The sequence below is a fragment of the Haliaeetus leucocephalus genome, unplaced genomic scaffold (genome assembly GCF_000737465.1).
Source record: "Haliaeetus leucocephalus isolate CR32 unplaced genomic scaffold, Haliaeetus_leucocephalus-4.0 Scaffold262, whole genome shotgun sequence".
Lineage (NCBI taxonomy): Eukaryota > Metazoa > Chordata > Aves > Accipitriformes > Accipitridae > Haliaeetus > Haliaeetus leucocephalus.
The window spans coordinates 7906184-7927377 of record NW_010972698.1 but is presented as its reverse complement, the minus strand read 5'-3'; the positions used below and the strand labels follow the sequence as shown (position 1 = coordinate 7927377).

Genomic DNA, 21194 nt, shown 5'->3' with positions numbered 1-21194 from the left:
AATAGCCTGTGGAAGCTGGGGTGCAAAACGATAGTTTTGACAGGAGAAAGTTCTTTTATTTCTGTATCAGGAGACTAGGTTGAACAGACGCTGTAGTGGTTGCGGGTGAGTCTGGAAGTGGTGAGAGCAGTGAGGCTTGATTCACTGTTGAGGGTATAAATGATTGAAGTATTAATGTTGACATGTTCCACAAGGTAAACACTAAACAAGAGTTGCAGGCTGTTGATTAAAACTTGTCTGTGCGTAGACACAGTTTAACTCTGTCCTTGTGAGCTCCTGAGCTGCTTCTGGAAGATGAAGGCCCTATCCTTGCCCCCTGTGCATGTGCTGTGATTTGAGAAGACCTTGCTTCGCACATGCAATGCAATCTGAACCTTTATTCTTCCTCCCCTGCATAAGCCAGGGTTTTGGGTATCCTGATGTTAATGCAGACTCAATAATGTGATAATTAGAAAACGTAAAAAATCGATGCGTGCCATTGGTGTGTGTAGTAGCAGATAGTGGCTGATAGCAGAGTGTTGGTTTTGGGGTTTTTTTTGGTGTGTTTTGTTTTTGGTTTTGGTTTTTTGTGCAGGCATGCATGGGCAAAAGGTATGGCTGAGGAGGGTGTAAATATTTGGGTATGTGGCCACGTAGTAACTTTCTGTCTTTGACAGTCATTTATGTCAGTAGAGGTGGAAGAAAAAGGTAGTGCTGAACGCGTTCAAACGTCCATGGCTAAAGTGTTTGGGAGGAGCAAAGGGATGGATTAGAGCAGGTGAAACTTTCTGTAGAAAGGAAATACCAGGAAAGGTGATTTGAAAGGTGGGGAGCTGCTTCATTAGTCATGAGTAACACTGTCCTTTCCCTCAGTTGTGTTCATAAGAATAGTTTTGCTCACTCAAACCAAAGACCTGTGCCTGCAAGCAGACACCACCCAGCAGAGGAAGAGCGGGGCAGGTGTGTGTAATACTTCCCTGCAAACATACACCTAGCCTCTGATTTCTTTTCTTTACTTGTTTTCTCAGCTTGAGGGATTTCCTGAGCCTGATATAGTTTGTCTGTTTTATAATCCTTTATGGATCTTTAATCCAAGTATTTTTCCAATCTCTTTTTGATCCTGTGTAAACTCCTTGTATCCACAGCAGCCTGTGGTCAGTCAGTACACGCTGCATGCAGACCTCTCTCTGTCTATTTTGGACCCTGCTCTGTACCAGCTTTCCCTGGCAGTCCCTAGTTTGTGTATTGGAAGATAACGAACCCTATCTTTTCTCTCCATGCCACTTCAGATTGTGTAGATGCTGTATCCTCCTCTGCCATACACTTGGCCAGTGTGCTGTCAGCAGCTTCCTGTACTGCACACAGTGGGGACCTGCAGTATAACTTTTTAAAATTTATTTCCTGATATGTCCCAATACCTCTCTGCAGGCTGAAGTGTCCTTGCTACTTGGCTGTTCCTCCCTGGGAAGCTGTTTCACACCTTTCATGAGTTTTTCTGCACTACTCTGAAACTCTTGCAGTTATTCCAAGTCCTTTTTGAATGAGGGAACCAGAGCTGCGCCTGCTGTTCAGCGCCGGTCTTTGACGTGGCTGTTTTCTTTCCTATTTGTTTCCTAACAGTTCTTAATGTCCAGTTTGTGGCAAGAGCACAGGCAGGAAATACATTCGTCCCTATTGGCACTTCAGGGCTCCTAACCTTTGTCCCGAGAGCAGAGTGAACTGCAGCAGGTGGTATTGTCAGAAGCCAAACAAACAAGATATTTTTTTTATGTCTAAAATTTACTTGTTTTCTGCAGTTTAGGAGGTCAGTTGTAGTATCTTACATACTTGCCATGAGAATGCATTTGGAAAAGAACTTTTTTCATTCTTCTGCAACATGAAAATGTGAAATTTTGAACTTCTATGTGTTTTGAAGTGGAGAGAAGTTAATTTTTAGTATTGCCTTGCTATATTGTAATAGAAATGTAGTTTAAAAAAAAAAAAAAAAAAAAACAAAAAAACAAACCAAAAAACCAAGAACACCAAACCCCCAGCACTTCTTGTTAAGCTGTCCAGTGCAATTTGAGTTGGTGTTAGACCCCTGCCAAAACTGCATGCAAATTTCTTAATTCTAGGAATAGTATCAGTAGAAGAGATGAAATTAGGGAGTGTGCGTAAGGCCTTCTTAGAAACAACACTACTTTTCTTAAAGCAGAAAAAGAAGCCACTGTTGCAAAAGATAAGGCATTTCTACAAAGTAAATAAAAATGATCTTAAAGCATGGGAGAGGTTTTTTAGCTCATGAAATTGCTAAGCACTAAGAGTAGCAGAACCATGTTTTGAATGAATGGTTGTGGATAAAGATTATTTCTAAGTGTAACTTTGTCTTCTAAATTTTAGAAGTAAAACTTGAGGAGGAATCTAATTTACTGGGATGTGTTGTTACCAGTCGCTGTGTTTAAATAGTTTATGCAATGAAAAGTGGGTCATGTAACAGGGTTTTTTAAAACAAATTTTGCTTTTTTTGCTTGTGGAAAGTCAGTAAAATTGTAGGTACAAAATATATTTGTTAGCTCAATATGAGCATCATTAGTTTGTTGTTGAATGAAGAAAGTATGTGGAATGTGTGCTTAATGGTAAGCGTGTGGTTTAACATATTTCCCAAATAAGGATGCGCTCTGTGTCAGGGTCTTGTTTGGGTTACCCAGGTACAGTAACTGCAAATGTGTCAGTTTTTCTGACTTGTATTTGTAGACTTGGTGTCTGTGTGTGCAAATCAAGAAGAAATTCTGCTTTTCTCAAATAACACTGCTTGCCTCTAGCAAGGTCTAAAGCCTTGCCATTAAAATAACTCAAAGAAATAGGACAATGACATAGGATAATGACTATATATTTGGTAAGATCTGGGGCAAAAAAAATTCTCACTAATTCATGAAGAATGTATTTGGGCAAATTATCTCCCTGCCCCTGACCTGCATGCCATATGGACAGTTTGAAAGGTAGTACATTGCAGTCCTCTTGCCCTGTCCCGGCAGCATGAACAAAATGCTTTCGGACTTGCACGTTGTGTCCTGAGGTCGTGCTGGGATTTGGTGCTTTCCTGAACAACAGGAATATTGTGTGGCCATGTGCACAAGAAAGTCTAGGGCTGTTCTGCTGCTTTTGATCTGTGTAAGTCAGATTAATTCTGATTTCCCCCTAACCTGAAGTTCAGGAAATGGAGAACCTCAGTAGTGTTCTCCAGAAAGCATTAAGCTGTCTTAGTCTTTGACATGGAGATTTTAATAATTTAATTATCTTAAATTAATATCTTCTGTAAGCAAAGCTTTTATCCTTTTAGGAATCAGTTGCAGAATTATGTCAGTAAAAGCCTTTCCTGTAAAAACAGATATTATTTAGGATGGATTTCTTTGAGAGAATTAGGATGTGTCTGCTATGTTCTTAAAACCTCTTGGTTTGTTTCAGAGTGGCCTGACTTGTATAACCTTAATAATTCAGATGCAGGAAATGAAGTGTAAATTGGATATATTCTCATCTGATACATTTTCAAATGGAACACACTGGGTTTGCAGTCTAATGAATTAAGACTAATCTAATCTTCTGCCCCTAATTTTTATAGAACTATAGATTATTCTTGCAGAGAAAACTTGCAGAGCACTTTCTTAGTGTGTTCCTTAATTTTAAACAAAACATTTTTGAGCAATGGCATACTGCCATCCTGTTTTAAATATTTGCCCTCTTAGTTTCTCTTCTGCTCTTGCAATCCTTTTCCTCTGATTGTTTGTTCCTCAGAAAGATTTGGACAGCTGCGTGTAGTTTTATAATCTGATCCCATCTTAAACTGATGAATTTAAATAGAATTGTGTAATGAGGACATAATTTTAATTTTCTAAACTTTGCTTTTATATTTTGAGAGGTGATCTCTGAAAATGTTTGGGGGCTTTCTGGACTTGTTTTCCGTATTAAACATTCACAGGAAGTTGAATTTGTATTGTGCTCAATACTCTGAAGCAGTAGAGTTCAATTTTGGATAAAGGCTGAAGCTTTTGTGAAGAATCTGTTAATGGAGCTGAAGTTTGACTAAACAGAAAAGCCCAGTGTAGGGTGCTATGAAAACTACTTGGGGTATTTCTAGGCTGCTTCACAAGTGCAGGGTTTTTTTGAGTTCATGTTTTTGCTGCTTGTTTTGTTGTAGTGATCAGTTACCAGAAATTTTTTTTTTTTTTTGGAAGACTGAGCAGATTTTCTTGGAAGAGCTCGTGAGGATCCGGGAACAGCAGCAGTGTATTTACACTGCAAGTGAAAGTTATCTTCAAACTTGTCATGTCTGATCTGGCCACTGAGTTTTATTTGGTGGCATTTATGTTTTGAGAACTCCAAGGGACCGGTGAACTATTTCGTGAGCATTGTTCCTCTCTTCCCAGCTAGTTTGCATTTCATGAGTTGTTTTCCTTTTAGAAGAGTTGTTTCATCCATTTCTCTGACAGCTTCCTTTACTGTTCAATCAGTGTTGAGTCAAATGCATTTATATGGTATCTGTAATGACATGCTAATCTGGTTTTTATTGTTGATCAGCAAGTCTCATATTCATACTATTAACATAGAAAATTGTTGGCTGGTGAATCTTACATTATGAAGACTGAAATAAGATCATCCAGCTTCACAGAAGTGGTGTTGTTTTCTTTGAGCACTCCACGTCCTCCATTAGTTTCCCTTCACCTCCTGGCTAGTCAAAAGGTGGAAGACGACCGGCTGTGGGAGAGAAGAGCCACCAAGGAGCTTTAATGCGTGAGCTCTCTGCCACCCTCGCTAACTAAACCCACGTTGCTTCCTAAGGATCCTTCTGGTGAGGAACCGCAGAGGTGGAAATCCACAAATAAGCTTCAGGTATCAGCACCACAGCAGACATCAGCCTTGTTCTCACTTACATTAAACCCATTTTACACCTCTTTGACTAATAACTTTTCTCGTGGTGTATGTGCATGTGCGGTGCTTTGGCACAGCCGAGCACAGGTGCCGCGATACAAACAAAACTCGCGCTCTGACACTGCGGTTCCCGCTGGCTCCTTGCAGGCAGCGGTAGCACTAAAATGTGAGACGCGGTTAGGCGGGTGGTTCGGCGCAGATCTTCCTGGGAGGGTGTGCTGGGGGAAGCGACACCAGCGGGAGCTCCTACAACTTCATGGTTCAGAAGTCAGTATCGGGGATTGTGACTGTCACTGCAGAAACTATCCCTGGCTCTGCTGGAGACCCCGGTCGCCCCTGGGCGCAGACTCCCCTGGAAGTGACGTGGGATTTCTTTGATGCCTGGAGGTTGGTGGTGGGTGACCTGTGGTCCTGCTGTCATGAAGAATGGACTCCGGAGTGCCACCCTCGTGAATGGTGGTGACTGCAGACGCTTTGTGGGAGGGATCTTGCAAAACCTCAGTCTCATCTTAGATTTCAGAGGGAATTTTTTTTTATGTGGCCAAGTTTCATGAGTTTCTTTTTGCCTTTTCTATTTGATATTATGTGTTCACATACATGTATATATATCAGTTTATATCTATATCTATCTCTATATATAAATGCTTGATGCTTTTATCCCAAAAAAGAGCTGATGACTCAGGGCATCAGCCAGCTGTACTGCTCCAACCGCAGTATTGAAATTTTCAGCTTTAACAAGGGGATTAGAGAAGTGGTGACAACCAGTAACTCCATGTCTGAAAGACTCAAGGCTTTATGAGACGTTATCAGCTTGTAGGTAATGTTTACGTGAAACTCCCTTATGTTTATTTACAGTTCCCACAATTCTGTTTTAGCTTAAAATGAAGAGGAAGCAAAGCTGCAGTGTACTTCATAATCACCGGGAGGCGGGGGGACAAATTAATGAGATCTTGTTTAACAAGCACAGGGTTTCGGGAAGGGGGGATGCTGCAAGGAGGTCCTGAGCTTGCCTTTACGCTGGTGTAAAGCTCTGTATTTGAGCCAGGACATCCAGGGAATTTGTAAGCTGTAGGGAAGCTTGGTTGAGGATACTTTCTTCTGGTTTCTTATAAATTAATCTGTGTTAGTCTGGGCTTTGATTAGAGTTACCTGGTGAGCTTGCTTTAGGATTGGTTATCATGCTGCCTTTAGAGTTTATGCCAGGCTTGTTCAGAGAATCAAACTTGGGAGTTAAGCAGGTTTTTTTTGCTCTTAAGCTCTTCCCCATCCCCTCCAAGTATCTTAAAATTTGGCATAAGTTTATGAATGCTTTCAAAAAGTGTTAGGTAAAAATACTGAGTCCTGCCACATGGGATTGTCTGATTCAAACAACTGGGCATTTGCTCTTCAAAATGTTTTGGGGATATGCTTGGAGAGATTAGAATAACTTGTCAAACAGCTTTCAGGTGTGCCTTGTGTGTTAGGCGTGGAGGAAAAATGTCCTGACAAAAGCAGACAGTTTTTGAAGTTCCTTTTATGTAAGCTTGTAGGTCCACAGCAAGGAAAGGGTGGGGGGATGCTGGTAAATGCTAATTTTTACTGAATATAAGTTTAATAAAGAAGCTTTAACTGTTTTAATGTTTGGCTTGCATGCATCGTTGAGGTGTGATTCATTGCGAGCTGTGGTGCATATTTTCATCCTTTGGTCCTACAACAAAATAATATTTTTCTAAAGAGGACGACTATTTAAAAAATAATAGCTTCACTTGGCTTTTGTGAAAACAAAGCCATCGCTAACCACATCACGCTCTGTGTGTAACAAGCAATAGCTTTTTGCAGTGATCTTATGACGTCTGTGAAATAATACAAATGGAGATTCTTGAGTTGCGGGTGTATTTTGGCTGTCTCTTCCCTGAATTGTGGAAAACCAAGTTACTGTATTTTTGAAACCATTACGAATTTGAAAAATGAAACTCGGCAGCCCAGACCTTGGTGTGGGTTGTGTGGGGATAAAAGGGAGTTTCCCGTGGAGTGGAAGGACCCCTCAGTCCTTCTGCACGGCTTCCAGCCCTGCCATGGTCTTTGCTTCTCTGTCTCGGGCGGTGGGCGGCCTTCGCCGAGAGCTGGGGCTGTCCAGCAGCAGTGGGAAGGGCAGGGCTGCTCAGTGCAGCTCATCTGAGCTTTGTTCTTTCTTTTTTTCTTTTTTTTCTTTTGAAGGGACAGTATTTTTAGCTGGACAGAAATCAGAACGTCTTTAACTTAGGGTGGAGTTTGTGTGTGCATACTTTATGATTGGTTATGTAAGTAAACATCCAGGCTTGCGTGGTTATACGTAATGCTTGTTTGTGCTTTGGATGGTCGTATTTTCTTCAGCGTATCCCTGTAGTAGAGGCAGCGAAGCACTATGCTTTCTTTAGCAGTGGGACTTAACTGATTTCCTTGTGACCCCGCAGAAGAGCATGGGCAGGATTAAGCTCTGAAACCCCTTCTTTCCTTCCAGCGGGCCATGCTGCCATCGCTGTGGTTCATACTGAAGTATTCCCCGTATTGCAGTTCTTCTCAACAGCAGCGAGCTCTCCGAGAGCCATGAGAGAGCTCATACTGCGTGGCTTCGAGGGGGAAAAAGTAGACTACATTTCTGTATTTGATGTTTTCTGAAGGCAAGGCTAAATCTCTTAGGCTAGCTGTTGTTTCTCAATGAGAGCAACCTGCTGTTCCCTTCTTCCCTGTAATGCCAGGAAGCGGATCCTGCAGACAAGTACCTTAAACCTTGGAAGAGGAGGTGACCAAAGCCACCTGATGGGCAGAGGACAGTGCCCTCAGTCTGGGCCGAGAGGACAGAAGTGGTGGAAGGGGACAGTCTGTCAGGCTGGAGACAGTGTAACCCAACGATAGTGCCCCGATAGTACCCCTCCAGACTGAAAATCAGTGTTCACGCTGGTTCGGTGGGGAGTGGAAGGGGTTTTGTAGCGAGCTGAAAAGCGACTTTTTGTACATTGCTCAATTTGTGTTCGCACTGCCGCAGAAGGCGTTTGCATCTCCTTCATCAGTTCTTTTTTTTTGTGTCGGGAACCTTTTGAGTCACTCTCACCTTGGCATGTGCATGGTTAATTGCAGAGCTGGCGTTCTGCTTTGAGGTCACCCTCTCTCCTATTTCCATTTCTGCCTTGTCACCCGACTGTATCTTCCTGTCATACAAGATTATATTTTTTTCCCCTCATTTCACCGAGCACTTTGTATTTTGCCTTTTCCAGTCAGTTTGAAGCCACTGGTTTTTGCTGGCGGCAGTAGAGGTGGCTGTCTGCCATAGCAATGGGCTTTTGTACCGCGTGTTGCCTTTTAGTGAGGCTTTCTTGAAAAAGGGAAAACTATACTCTGAGGTGTTTCTTATTACAACTAAATTAAGCTTTTTCCTGAAAAGTTGAGGACAGGGCACGCAGCTGTCGTGACTTGCCACTCCTGGTTCAGAGCTGGAGTTGCAGGGAATGTTTACATTGCAGTTCTGTACCTGCTGTGAATGGGAGTGTTCGCCACAACCTTAATTACATCTGGGTGAACAGAACTGCTCTGCATTCATCCTGCGCTGCGTGCTTAGTAATAGCTTCTGCTATGCGCATCGCCCGTCGCGTTGGGAGGATCGAGGTCTCGTTAAATGAAATACTGGTAGCGAAATAGGTGACGGGTAGCTGTGAGCTCCGGTCCTTCCCACGGCGTGTGGGCCAGCAGTACGGTGCCGGCTGCCGCCCGAGCTCCTGTCCAGCGTCCACGTGTCAGCTCTGCGGTTGCAGCGGCAATTCGGTGCTTGCTTCAGACTCGTAGTTCTCCCCGGTGGCTCAGGATTTCTGAGTGTGTTATCATCTGGTAGCGCCCCTTCCCTCTGTGAGGGACCCGGATTCTGCATTCAGCAGCTGTCACTCCTGTAACGGATAAGCTCCGAGTACTCTTGTCACTAGAAAACAATTTTTTTCCAATATAACTTGCATTTAAAATGTCACTGACTTTTTTTTTTTCTTCTTTTCTAGACTGACTGCATTGCCATGGAAACCATTGTTGGAAGAGAAGACTTTTCTGCTGGTAACTCCAGAAACTGTGTGGTGCTTTTGGAAGCAAAGCTCAGCTCCAGCCGGCTACTTTCATTTCCACCAGCACGGACATAGACACACATCCTTTTAATTAATTTTTTCATAAACATCAGCTCTCTACAGTTGAATTAATTTGAATGGAGATTTTTTCATAGCTGTGCTTTGATGGAATTTGGTCTTTCATGTCCTATCTATTTGGGAGGCAGTGTGAATGCTAATAGGAGATCCCTGTATGCCCCTTTCTTCCTCCTGCCTCTCCCATTTTTTTTTTTATTTTTTTTTTAATTTATATGCTGAGAAGTCAAAGTTGGTTTCTGATTGTCTGTTTAACATGGGTTTTGCTTCTCTGGTACATTAACAAGTGGCTAGCTTAAAACATGTATTGTTTAGAAATATTTTGGCAGTTCAGGATTTTTTTCGGGTGGCTGGGCGGAAGGAGGGGAGGAGAGGTGCACATTAGCTTGAGGGGTGAACCCGTGGGACTGAACGGGTCTGAGAAGGAGAGACCTCTTCTGCCTTCTTTTTTTTCTTCTCTTTTTTTAAGGTTTTGCTTTTATGGTACAAGAGGTATTTCTTGATCATAGGCTAGAGTATTTTAAATCAAATGTCTGTCAGAGCTTAAACTGAATTTTTTTTTTTTTTGCTCAGAATTTTGGTATGTACAAAGTAGGATTAATGGGCTGGTTGTCTTGTAGATTGTTTTTGTTCTTACCCTCAAGATACTTGTTTATAAATACGAATTGTGTAAAATGAGGTTTTTGTTCATGCATTCAAATGGAGAACTGCAGAGTCGTATCCAGCGTTTGTGACTTCTGCGTTATAGTTGTCAGCTGTAGCTTTTTAAAGGGAAACCACCCTAATTGATCTTACTTTCAACCAAAGTCCCGTTTTTAATTTGGGACTATTTTTGTTCTTTCTTCCTGGCATAATGGGGAAAAAAGTAAAATGTTGGCTCATCAGTTGTCTTTATCCCACTTACAGAAATGTGAACGATGACTATTTGACATTTTTAAAAAAAGCCCTGATTTTTCTACAATTTAAGTGCTTCACTCTTGTACTGAATTTTTTTTTGGTTGAAATGAATTTAGGTTTTTAACACTGCTATGAACTTAAAGAGCATGACACTAGTCATTGGTACATGCAATGTATAATAAAAGGCACTGACGATTGATAAAGGGTTTAGAAGTGGTACACAAATCCTCATGCTGTACTGCACCACACAGCTGGTAATCCTCTACATTGTATATTGTACAACTGATTTGTCAGGCTGCCTCACCTCTAACATACAACCTTGAAATTGCTAGTACAGTTTGTATAACAAATTAGACACTGTCAGCTTGGATTGTTCGGTGATATGTACCCAAATCTATTTTTGAGTAGTATTAAAACGTACATGTCACTAAAATATGAAGACTTTTTTTTGGAAACATGGTACCAATCACTTTACGCAGTGTCTAGTGACAGGAAAAACTGTTGCTACAGGGTTTAAAAGCACAGACCTGTTTTTGATTCTGGAAGAGAAGTTTAAGTTGGTACAGTTACTTCTTGCTGCTAAACATACACTAATTAAAAATACGACCACTCTTACAGACCACGATACTGTCTTGCCATATAGCTTTTGTTTGGTCTCGTAAATTAATAATGCAATATGTAGACAGCTTTTTATAAAGCTTTACATCTTTTCTAAGAAATCAAAATTTGGATGAAGATAGTTCTAAACATTTAATGTGAAAGGAAAAGGTTGTTTTGAAGAAATTTTACATGCTTATTTCATATTAGATCCCTGAGGCTGCCATTGTACAATATACAGCACTGATTTAATAAATGCTGAATAAATAAGTAAATGGGTAACCTCAAGTGTAGTGGTACAAATACTAATAGGTACGGCATAATAAATATGCAATCTTTTTGAATCTCTTAGTTTACAGCAACTAATTTATTCAGTATTGTGCTGGAAGAACATTTTCAGATGATGTAAAACATATCACTATATATACTACCTTCCAGCTACCCGTTTATGCTGCTGTATAGTACAAAAATACCAATGATAGAACAATGTTTGTCCTGTAAATTTAATTTGATATTGGACAGTTATTGTCTGTACAAACTAAAACATATATGGTTGAAACTGTTCATTATATTTGCTATTTCTGCTTCACAGATCTGTTTTAAAGTCGAGCTGATTGATCTGGCTTTGTCTTCCATTGTAAATATTGTTATGTTGTTTTCTTTGTAAAACACATCGCGTTTGCGGTTTTGGGAGACTGGCTTGAAGCTCTGTATAGTGTTTATATTTATCTGACTTGGCTTTCCATAGAGCTACTTGCAGTAAATACGTGTTCATGTAGCTCCGTGTCTGGGTTTTATTTTTAAACAAACTTTTGGGTTTTTTGTCCTGTCAGAAGTGGATTTCCTCCTGCTGCGGCTTTCTTCTTAAAGTGGTTTGGTCACCCTGTGTCCCTGAAGATTTGGAGAAGCTTTTAGTGTATTTCAGGGTAGTGATTCCCCGTCTGTCCAATTTTCTCTGCCACTTGGTGTGAAAGGTAACATACAGCAAAACACCCTGAAGTTTTCTTTGTCATAGATTCATAGTGCTGGTGAACAACTGAATGAGGAAAAAATAAAAGAAAAATTCGGTGCCCGATACTTTCTTTTTCTGCTTTAAATGCAGAAGACTGTGGCAATTTTTTGTTTGTTACTTTATCCATGACTGGGTATGGAGGTTTCACGATCAAAAGGTACTAGTGGTGGAAGGAATTTTTAGCTGTGTAGTGTCAAATAGGTTCCTGTCTCTAGAGTTTAGGGTAGAAGGGAACAAGCATGGCTTGCTGTTGTAAGTTTTGTAGTAATGCTTTTGGTTTGATATGTGTTAAATAAGGTCTCAGTAGGTAAAACCAAAACCCATACAGGGATATCGTAATTTCAGGCAAGGCATCCAGTTGTAAAAGCAACTGAACTTCAAGTTCGAAAACACCAACAAAATGCAGTGCCTTTTCAAATTCCTTACTGACATGAAGGATATGTCAGTAATTCTGTATAGAAAGAAAGAGCTTTTATCCATAGATGTGAGTGTATATGATCTCCATAAATGTGGGTGGTTACTGTGAAATGTCTTGGATTAGACTTTTCTTTCTTTAAAAATACCTGATGTAATTCTTACCCTGTTACTCAGAGTAGTGCATTAAAACAACTCTCTGTAAAAGTCAAGTTTGCTGTAAGAATAGGGTTTTCCTCAAAGAAACCAGCCCCCTTACTTAGGGCCTCATTTTATAGCATGTAGCCTGTATTGGGAAGAAAAAGAAATCGGTGCTTCTCATACATGGCAGAAACAGCCCTACCAGCAGTAAACAGGGAAAATGATCCAAACACTGTCAGGACTGTTGCAACAGTCTCATAATGACTGCTTTAAGAGACCTGTGTCTGAATGTCTTGTTGGCTCTGAAATGGGCTGACTGCTTGAGGGGTTGGGGTTTTTTGGGGGGGGAGGGTGGAGGACATAGTTTTGCACTAATTTTTCAACCCCCTTTGGGTGAATCATTGACAGAACTCTCTCGCTTCTGAAGCGTGGTGAAAGCCCTCTATTAAAACCAGAAGGCAAGTTAGACCCTATCTGAATTTGAAGACCGTCACCAGAACACATATTAAAAGACTTTGTTTTGAAATGCATTGACCAATTCTAATGGACCTTGCATCTCACCGAGCGCTGTGGTACTGGAAATAATCAAGTAACTGGGAACGAGGGGTTCGTAGCAGGGAAGAAGGACCTGTTCAGAGTTACCAGGTAACAATACAATTTGTATTGTATTTTTTTTCATCCCTGTGTCCTCTTTTGGCTTTAGCAATAGCGTTCCCTCACATATAAAGAAGTTTCTCCCCTCATTTTTCCTCAAAGGGTTGTGAAGCAACACGTCTCGGGGGAGAGCATGAGCACTGAGCTTGCTGTATAGATCTGGGAGGTAAAAGCTGCTTCCCCCTGATCCCCCTTTTTTTTAAAGAAACACACCAAGCTCAGTTTTTTTTGTTTTTCTTCTGAGTTAGTTAATTTAAAGCTAATTAAAACAGCATTATGGTTACAGGAGACTGTCAGGACATCTAGCTCAGTGGGCACTGGAGCTGCTTGTTGGCACAGTAGCCTGGGCCACCATTCTCTGCTCTGCCCAGGGGCTCTAGTGAGTACCTTTACTAAGGACAGCAGTGTGTCTGCCTTACTAACCAGTTACTCCTCACCTTGCTGCCAGCTGAGGCTGTTCTTAGGCAGTGCTCACCTGTCTGCTACAAGTGGGTTGAGTTAATAATCTTTCAAAAGCTAGTAGTTCTGGATACATACCCTATGTTTTAAATGTAGAACACTGTTACTACTCCCCTGAGCTAATCACTGCTCCTGCCTTCCATTAGCAATAGTGTCCTGCTTTTTGTCAATAAAATACCCTGGAAAGACTAAATTATTCCAGCCTCTTGCGCAATTTTCAGCTTGTGCTTCTAGCGGAAGTAGCCATAGCAGCACAGAAGTGTTACGCGTCCAGCGACAGTGCTGGATTGTCTAAAACATAACTTTTTCTGGGAAGGACCTGTTAAAAACATGCAGTGCTGCTCACAGCAGTATAGTCCTGTATCTGGCAAAAGGACCTTCCCTCTGCGGTGTCCCTCGCACAGCACTTCTGTACAGTTCAGGCAGCATGCTGACTAGAAAATACTTAAGCTAGATATCAAAGTGTATAGAAAATAAGTGCAGAAGACCAAAATTTTAGAACTTGAGCATTTGTTGCTTGCAAAAGCCATATATCACTTTTTCAAATTCTAAAAGTACTTTTTAAAATAGTACTTCCTCCAGCCTTTGATGTGAGAAATCCTCACTATAGAGGGGACTGACCTTTACAGTAGAGGACAAAATACTGCATGCTTACGAGCTTCTAAAGCACAAAGTTTGCACAGAGTAGCCTAGTTCCTCGTGTAGACATGTTGCTGCACTGCACTGTGTGCCCACTTTGGTTTATAGGGTGTACTTTGACTGCAGAATTGTTGCAGAAGTTTAAATCCCACCTTATAAATGAATTTGAGGTTGAGGGAGGCATTTCCCTTTTAGTCAAGGATTATAACAGGACTTACTAGAGTGAAGGAAGGTACCGAAAAGCCTGTCTTAAGCAGAACTTTGTCCTTTAATACTAGAACAGTGTAAATCCAAGTTGTGCATAAGGTTGCTGTTTTTAGGATTTGCAAACTATTATTCCTTTAGAAAGTTGCGTTTTTTCACTCATCAGCCCAGTTGCAATTGACAGCACACCATCTGCAGCAAGCTTTCAAGAACAAGAACTGGGTAGTGAGCAAAGAAAGGTCACGCACTCCCCCTTCTAGTAAGCTTTTTAAAAAGTCATTGCTGCGTGCAGGCACTTCCAGGAACTCGGTCGTGTTGCTGTTCTTTCTTTCAAAGCTGTATGGGGCCCTCGAGTGGCTAAAGTGTGCAACTTGTCCCCGTACAACTTAAAATACAGTTGAGTTATCTTCCAGGTTCCTGCTCAAGATTAACTAAAATAGACTACTTGACATGATCAGCTAAGAGAATAAAAGCTTTAGTTAAAAACAAATCAGACTTGAGGAAAAAGAGCTTTAACTGTAGATGAAGAAGTGGTGTTCCAAGCTGGATCATGGTTAGGCTTTGTTGAATTCTATTTGAAGGCTCTGATGTTCAAACCAGTTTATTTTTTTTAAATAATAAATCTGCAAACACAAGTTTTTACCTGTAGTTTAATATTTATATACTGATGGATAGCACCTAGAGGCCCCAGCCAACATTTGAGCCCCCTTAATATCTCTGCCCCAAAGAGCTTACAGTCTAAGCAGTCAAGAAGGAGGAAAAAATAATAACCATGCTTCCTTTTATAGATCAGTAACTCCAATCCAACACAGGTCAAGTGATTTACCTGCTCTGAGGCACAGAATGTGTGGTGGGAATTAAACCAACCTCTCTTGAATCTCTGCTGCAGGTCTTAGTTAAAAGATGCTCCTTCCTCTCTAGACTACTTTTCTCTTAATAAAAATTAGCCCATTTGGAAATCTCAGCCTGAAGCTGATTAAGGTTCAGGACTGTTCTCCAGGTCAGGGTGAGAGCTGCAGGAACAGAACAGAGACTGTATCTGTCAGAAGTGTAGGTACTTTACATATTTGCATTTTCTGTGGTCATCTCACAGGTCTGGGACCTAAACCTGCCACAAGACTAGCTGTTCTGGGTGCTATCTACCTTAGATTGGAACGGCATCTCCTGTCTTTTCAATCCAGCAGGCTTTGTTTTACGTGCTGTGAGAGAAGCCCAAATCTTAGAATCACTGGTTATGCACTGCTAGAACAACCGCGTTCTGCCCTTTCCCAGGTCCCTGTATACGAACGCTTCTTGTTGGTGAGCGCAAGACAGGTTGGTGGTAGGCAAGGCTGGGAGAGCTCTTTCTTTTGGGAGCTCCTTGACCTTAGCATCCATGCTTCTGCTTTTCTGGGGCTAGGCTGCTATGTTCATTTCAGGCTTCTGAGGAGCCAGCAGTAAGATAAGGGCTTGTGTTGACAAGAAGAGACTTACTATTTTATTTCAGCTTTGGTAACAAGTTCTTGACTTGGAGGTAGCAGCAGGTTCAGTTTATTTCTATATGCATCAGCAAACCAAAATAAAAGGAGTTGAAGGATGCACATTGCTGAATTGCCCACTCTCTACCAACATATGTAACTGCAGCTAATTGAAAAAAAGACAAAGCTATTAATACTTTTGCGCTTTAAACTAAAGAACTTCAGTTTCATATTTAGTTGAAAGCTTTTGAAATCAGCACCAATCTCATTGTATAGATCACTGCCACCTGGTCATTCACCAGTCTTTTGTCAAATGTGCATAAACCAAGGAGGTTTCTGATGCTCCGTGTTTACAATGATAACTGAAAGGTAAGAATGAATAGCCATTAGCAGATAAATTACTTAACAGTAGTCAATAAACAAATACACTTCACCTGTATAAAGCAGTATGTTAATTCACAAGTTAAGTTGTATTGATAGTTGAGGTGGCAATATACAATGAAAATATTAAAGTATCATCGCTTGAAAAATAGTCTTGCTTTGTCAGGGAGCTCTGTTTATACATAAGGGTAAATGAAACAGCACTGACCATAGAAGCTGAACAGTCATGCATACAAAAAGTGATCACTTTTCAGCTATTGCACAAGTAGTGACACTCTAAGACATACACAGTAGGATTCTTACGAAATGACATCAGAAAGACTGCATGCACCATCTTTCAAGGCCTTATGTGAACTATACATACACAAGAGCTGCTGTATACTGTAAATACATTGTGGATGTGTAGAAATTCACATAAGATTAAAAGATTAATTTGTAAATAGGAAAGTTTCCACCAGGTTATGCTTTATTTTATTCAGAAGGTTTCTTAGCATGTACACTCTTTTGGATAAAATGCATGATACCACTTCAGAGTAGAGGTTTCATGTAAGCATCACCTTAAATGCTTTGGTAACTGGATATTCCCCAAGGAACAAGGTTTTGTCAAGCCAAACTGATTACTAAAATGTAAATGTGACTTTTATTCTGAAAAGAAGGATATAGAATATGGCTAATAATTTCACATATTTTCACAAGATACAAAAAAAACCTTTTCAAGTGGGTTGGGATTTCTACGCACAAATAATACCACCAATAGCATGGTGTACAACATTTAAAACCCTGATCGAAATGACTTCAGAATAATTATGCATTCCCCAAATATATCAGGTTGGCAACTGAGGGAGGAAATGAAATATTAAATGAATAAGTTGGTGTAAGAGCGGTAAATGCTCTCTGTACCACAAGTTTCATAATAAAATACTGCTGTATGTTTTAATTTTTTAGACATAAGCATTTTTATATCAGAGTCTGTTTCTAAATGACTGAAAGTTTCAACTAAAAAGGTGTTTACACAATATACACATTTCATTACTTACAAAGAGAAATAAGCTTAAAATTTCATATTAAAAACCTGGGATACAGTAGGGTTAGTAGCACCATGAAAAATGTTTTTCAAAACTGCAGTCTTGTTATTTTAAACATACTCAGTGCGTCGTGTTTTTCTTTATTCTCTTGGTTGATCAAAAAGGTGCCATTTTGGTACGGGGAGAGAAATGAAAAATTTCATCTTCTGATCCTTTGTGAACCTCAAGTGTTCTTTTCTGTTTCCAAGAGGTCAATTCTTTCATCTTAGTCTTGTTGTCAAATATGTACCGAACAACCCTTAGTTTGGCACATGAGTGAGGTACACTTGAATTTGTATGGTTAAAACAGTTTGGATTTGTTTTTTCTTTTCTTTCTGCACAGTAGCACCATTGTTGCAGCTGGAAGACAGTGCATCTTAGGAATTTTCAACTGTTTTATAAAACGTTCTCCAAGATGTTACGTCTTCTTCATGCAAACTTGACAACGACTAATACGCGTCCTCAAGTCTCCAGCTTTCAGTGTCTCTGACTGAGGTTTACTGGTTGACAGACACAAAGGTAAGGTTAGGTTAGCTTTTTCTTTGTTTGCAGAACTGTTCCTTTACACTTCTACTTAATTCACAGTTTAAGATAACACTTAAGTACGTAAGTGCATTTGAGAGTTTTCCTTAGGAGCGACCTTTCTGTACGTCCTCAACACCAGGTGACAGATGCTCAGCCTTGTCCAGTGTCTCAGTATACACAAGGTATGCTAATCAACTACTTCATTCTAGCATATGATGTCGCACAAATACCAAGCCGAGTGGAAGGTGAATTTTGTACATTTGAGACAGTATTTCTGGTGTCTTTGGGTTTCTCAGTTGAAGGGTACTTTAACAATGCATAAAAAATACTGCTACAGTGAGAGTTGTATTTCAGTGATGGCTTTACCAAATTATTTATATTCTGAAAGGGTAGGGAGGTGGGGGATTAATATAACAATTTTGTGTAATGTGCATGTACACAGAGTAAGTGCAATTCTTAAAGGTTTCTTTAAAAAAAAATAAAAAAGGAAGTTGTGTTTGTGGGAGACAGAAAATAGTAGAGACAGAAAACTCAAAGGTGCATGGTAGTTAATTAGTAGGCAGTTTTCGCTAGTGAATTACCACTGATCAACTACCCTGAAAACTTAGTGATGACTATTTAATGCACATTAAATATTATGGTTGTAGGTATTACAAAAAACCAACTTAGGGGCCACTACTGCTATATAACACAGTGCACATTGCCAGCTGTGTACCACAAAGCTACATTTTTCAATTAGGTGGCAGTGGGAATATTTATGAGGTTTTTATCAGTACACAAACAGGGCAGTAGCAATTTATTCTATGAAAGGAGATGATTTTTCAAAGAAAAAATGATTTTGCTACTCAAGTTGAAAAGGAAAAAGGTTGAGGAGCTGAGAGACTCCAGCCGAAGTGCTGACTGCAGAGAAACTGAGGACAGAATGTCCACTGGCTTTCTTGCAGCCAAAATGTCATCCTAATTCTTCTGCAAAGTACTGGAAAAAATGCTTGCCATGGAGGGTATGAAACTTCCTTCATACAAGGGTTTTAAAAACAGGTTATATGAACATCTGCCTTAAAAGGTTTAAGTAGAGTCAATCTTGCCCTTCGTACATGTCCCTTGTACGTCTGTGAACTAGCTTTTCAAACATTTGAGGCTACTGAAAGGCCTGGCAAGAAAACAAAACAAAAAAATTGATCTTCTAGGCTCCAAATACGGTAACTACAGTAGGACTACTTTCAGAGAAGGTACTACTAAATGTGAATAAGAATTGACATAAAAAGAATCTGACTCCTTGCAAAACAGAATGTGCCCTAGCAAGTTTTTACATAATATTAAAGGCTTACCAAGGAAACACTTGAAAAACTGGTTGTGATGGGGAAAACAAGCTAAATTATTTCCCTATACCCCTGTAAACAAATCTCTTTTGATCTTCAGAATAAATTCAGTTTCCAAAGCTTTCATTCCGGAATAAAGCAATATACAAGAAACAGGCTTTCTTACCTGAACATTTCTGACACCTCTACAGTTGCCAGCCAGAAACTATATGAATTGGCATAGTAATTACAAGTGCCACGACCATGGCATTCAATAAACGGAGCTGAGCGGAATTCTTCTAAACAGGATCCCGGTGATGCCAAGGCCTGTCCAGAGCCCTCTGCTCCAGCACTAGTGTGCTGGTGTAGGGGTGGAGGAAAGAAACACACAAAGAAGGATGTTACCGTAGGTGCTAAAAATTAAATAGCACAGCATTCAACTACTAAAAGAGCCTCTGTCCTTTCTTGGTTGAGATAATGCAGTGGTCAGACACCTCCATAAATATCAGTCACACTGGGCTCTGAGTACTGGGAAATCACTGTTAATCTTGGCTACCATGGTTAGTAATTGAAGGTAAAGGCTTTCGAATGACAGCCAGTGTAGTTTTTAACAAAGTCCTAAAGCAGTTAGTTGAGGACACAAGTGGGTACTAGCCACTTCTGGAGTAGGAGGCAGTTCTTACCATCATGAAAGAGTAACCGATCCAAAGGGAGTCCCAGCCTGGAGGACACGAAGGAATCTGAATGGTCTGACTGTGGACAGCTATCACCATAGCAGGAGCTTCACACACAACACATCTGGACACAGGGGAAGTATCAGAGAAACATGCGATATTAAAATATAATAGGAGTACGTTTTATTAAGAATTCTTACCCAGAGAACGGGAGGAAAACTGGCCTGTGAGAGGCTATCCTATTAATCTAGACCTCTACTTCTCACGTATTTTGTAACTGCAATAAGACAGTATTTTGGAGTGCAAAATCTACCTGTGTTTCTACTAACAACCACTGGGTAAAATACTGAAGCAGTTCCTGAAACAAAACCTGGGAGCTCAAAGTCCCCAAGTGGGTACCTTAATCCTAGAGCTAATGGCTGTCATGCTCTCCTTCCTGTCCATGGCAATCTTGCACTGCTTGACTATATAAGCTTCCTCAGTTGAGGAGAGCTCTTACAGCCTTTCAGCCTCGAATTATCACTGCTGCACGTAGACAGACCTTTTAAGACAATGAATACTTTCAACCAGGCTACTTTTCTAGTATTTCCCAGAGAAAACATGACAGATTCATCTCCTTATATCCAACCTGCTCACTGGAAATACACAAATAAGATGTGCAATTTATCCAGGTATTAAAATAGAGACCTGATAGCCTGCTTTGTCTCACCGGCTAATGAATGGCTGGATGCTTTGCCCAGTCAGTGGCTCCATGCTCATTGGCATTGGCTCTGGAGTCGATAGCCAGTAGGAATAGTCATTCCTTGATGCAAAATTACAAACGTTGTTGATGTTGCAGAACATGAAGGGCATGGTGCTGAAACGTCTAAGACAGCTCCCAGCAGTACCTACAGAGTAAGATATGTAAAATGTGACAGCAAAGTTTTCACTTCATTGCTTTCTGTAGCAATTCTTTGAGAAGAGTAATTGTGTATTCTTCCTCTCCGCTTGTGAGTGCACAGCATGTGCTATCAAATTGTCACATGTGGGAGAAACTTAACTTCTCAGTTTTGGTTTACATTCTTTCATCCTGAATTATAATGTGCAACCTCTGGAGATAGTAGATCTTAGTATGCAATCCCCATCCTCATCTAAGAAATCTCTAAGACCATCATATCTTCAGAGAACCAGAGCATCTGAAGAGGCAGCTACAGCTTCTTTCCCCTTAAAGACAGAGCATACAGAATATCTCACCCAAATCCTGGCCATGTGCTCTCTCATTTCCTTGCACATATAGAAGAGAGAATCCATCATATATTCTTGATGTTCCTTGTGGACATAGTGGTGTATCCCTGGTTTGGCTATGCCGAGTTATAAGGAATCCGTGAGCAACAGAAGCTGTTCCAGGAGGACCAGGTGGGCCTTGTAAGCCATCAGGACCAGGAGGTCCCTGTATTCCTCGTGAACCTGTTCACATGAGAGGATCAGAACACACAGTATTTATTAACACCATTTCTTGCTCTTTTAGGACTAACGTAGCTCTGAAATGTACCATCGTCTTGTGATTAAGGTGCTTGTGAGTTGGGGGACCCAGTATCTGCTAACACTATCTTCCTCAAATTATTTTTTCACGTAAGCTTGGTTAAATCACTGAGGCTGTCATAGCTAGTTATAAAGTAACAGTGCAGCGTCCCTCTGTTGTAGGGGTATTGTGAAGTTAAATACATTCAGAGCTGTGAGGCACTAAGATAACAACTGCAGTGGACATGACAGCCACTG

General features: G+C 40.6%; 2 protein-coding genes across 6 annotated transcripts in view; one reads left to right on the top strand and one right to left on the bottom strand.

Moving 5' to 3' along the window:
• IRS4 (insulin receptor substrate 4) overlaps positions 1 to 21194 on the top strand; it is a 41713-nt gene that overhangs the window by 11661 nt on the left and 8858 nt on the right. The window contains exons 2-6 of one of the 5 annotated variants that reach the window (XR_774451.1): positions 8886 to 8937; positions 12490 to 12726; positions 12838 to 12901; positions 17286 to 17458; positions 17604 to 17646. Coding sequence is in view for 3 of the 5 variants with exons in the window: in XM_010569017.1 (XP_010567319.1) it covers positions 8886 to 8890 (5 nt within the window). In the remaining 2 variants the exon portion in view is untranslated. Of the gene's footprint in view, positions 1 to 8885; positions 11293 to 11347; positions 12389 to 12489; positions 12727 to 12837; positions 12902 to 15770; positions 15864 to 17282; positions 17459 to 17603; positions 17647 to 21194 lie in introns of those variants that run through there. The other 4 variants (XR_774452.1, XM_010569017.1, XM_010569016.1 and 1 more) reach the window with 4 other exon arrangements.
• COL4A5 (collagen, type IV, alpha 5) overlaps positions 16507 to 21194 on the bottom strand; it is a 50503-nt gene continuing 45815 nt past the window's right edge. The window contains exons 46-50 of the mRNA XM_010569147.1: positions 20670 to 20882; positions 20146 to 20323; positions 19446 to 19560; positions 18950 to 19122; positions 16507 to 17439 (exon numbers count right to left, since the gene is read on the bottom strand). Coding sequence (XP_010567449.1) covers positions 17358 to 17439; positions 18950 to 19122; positions 19446 to 19560; positions 20146 to 20323; positions 20670 to 20882 — 761 coding nt within the window. The 3' untranslated portion in view covers positions 16507 to 17357. The remainder of the gene's footprint in view (positions 17440 to 18949; positions 19123 to 19445; positions 19561 to 20145; positions 20324 to 20669; positions 20883 to 21194) is intronic.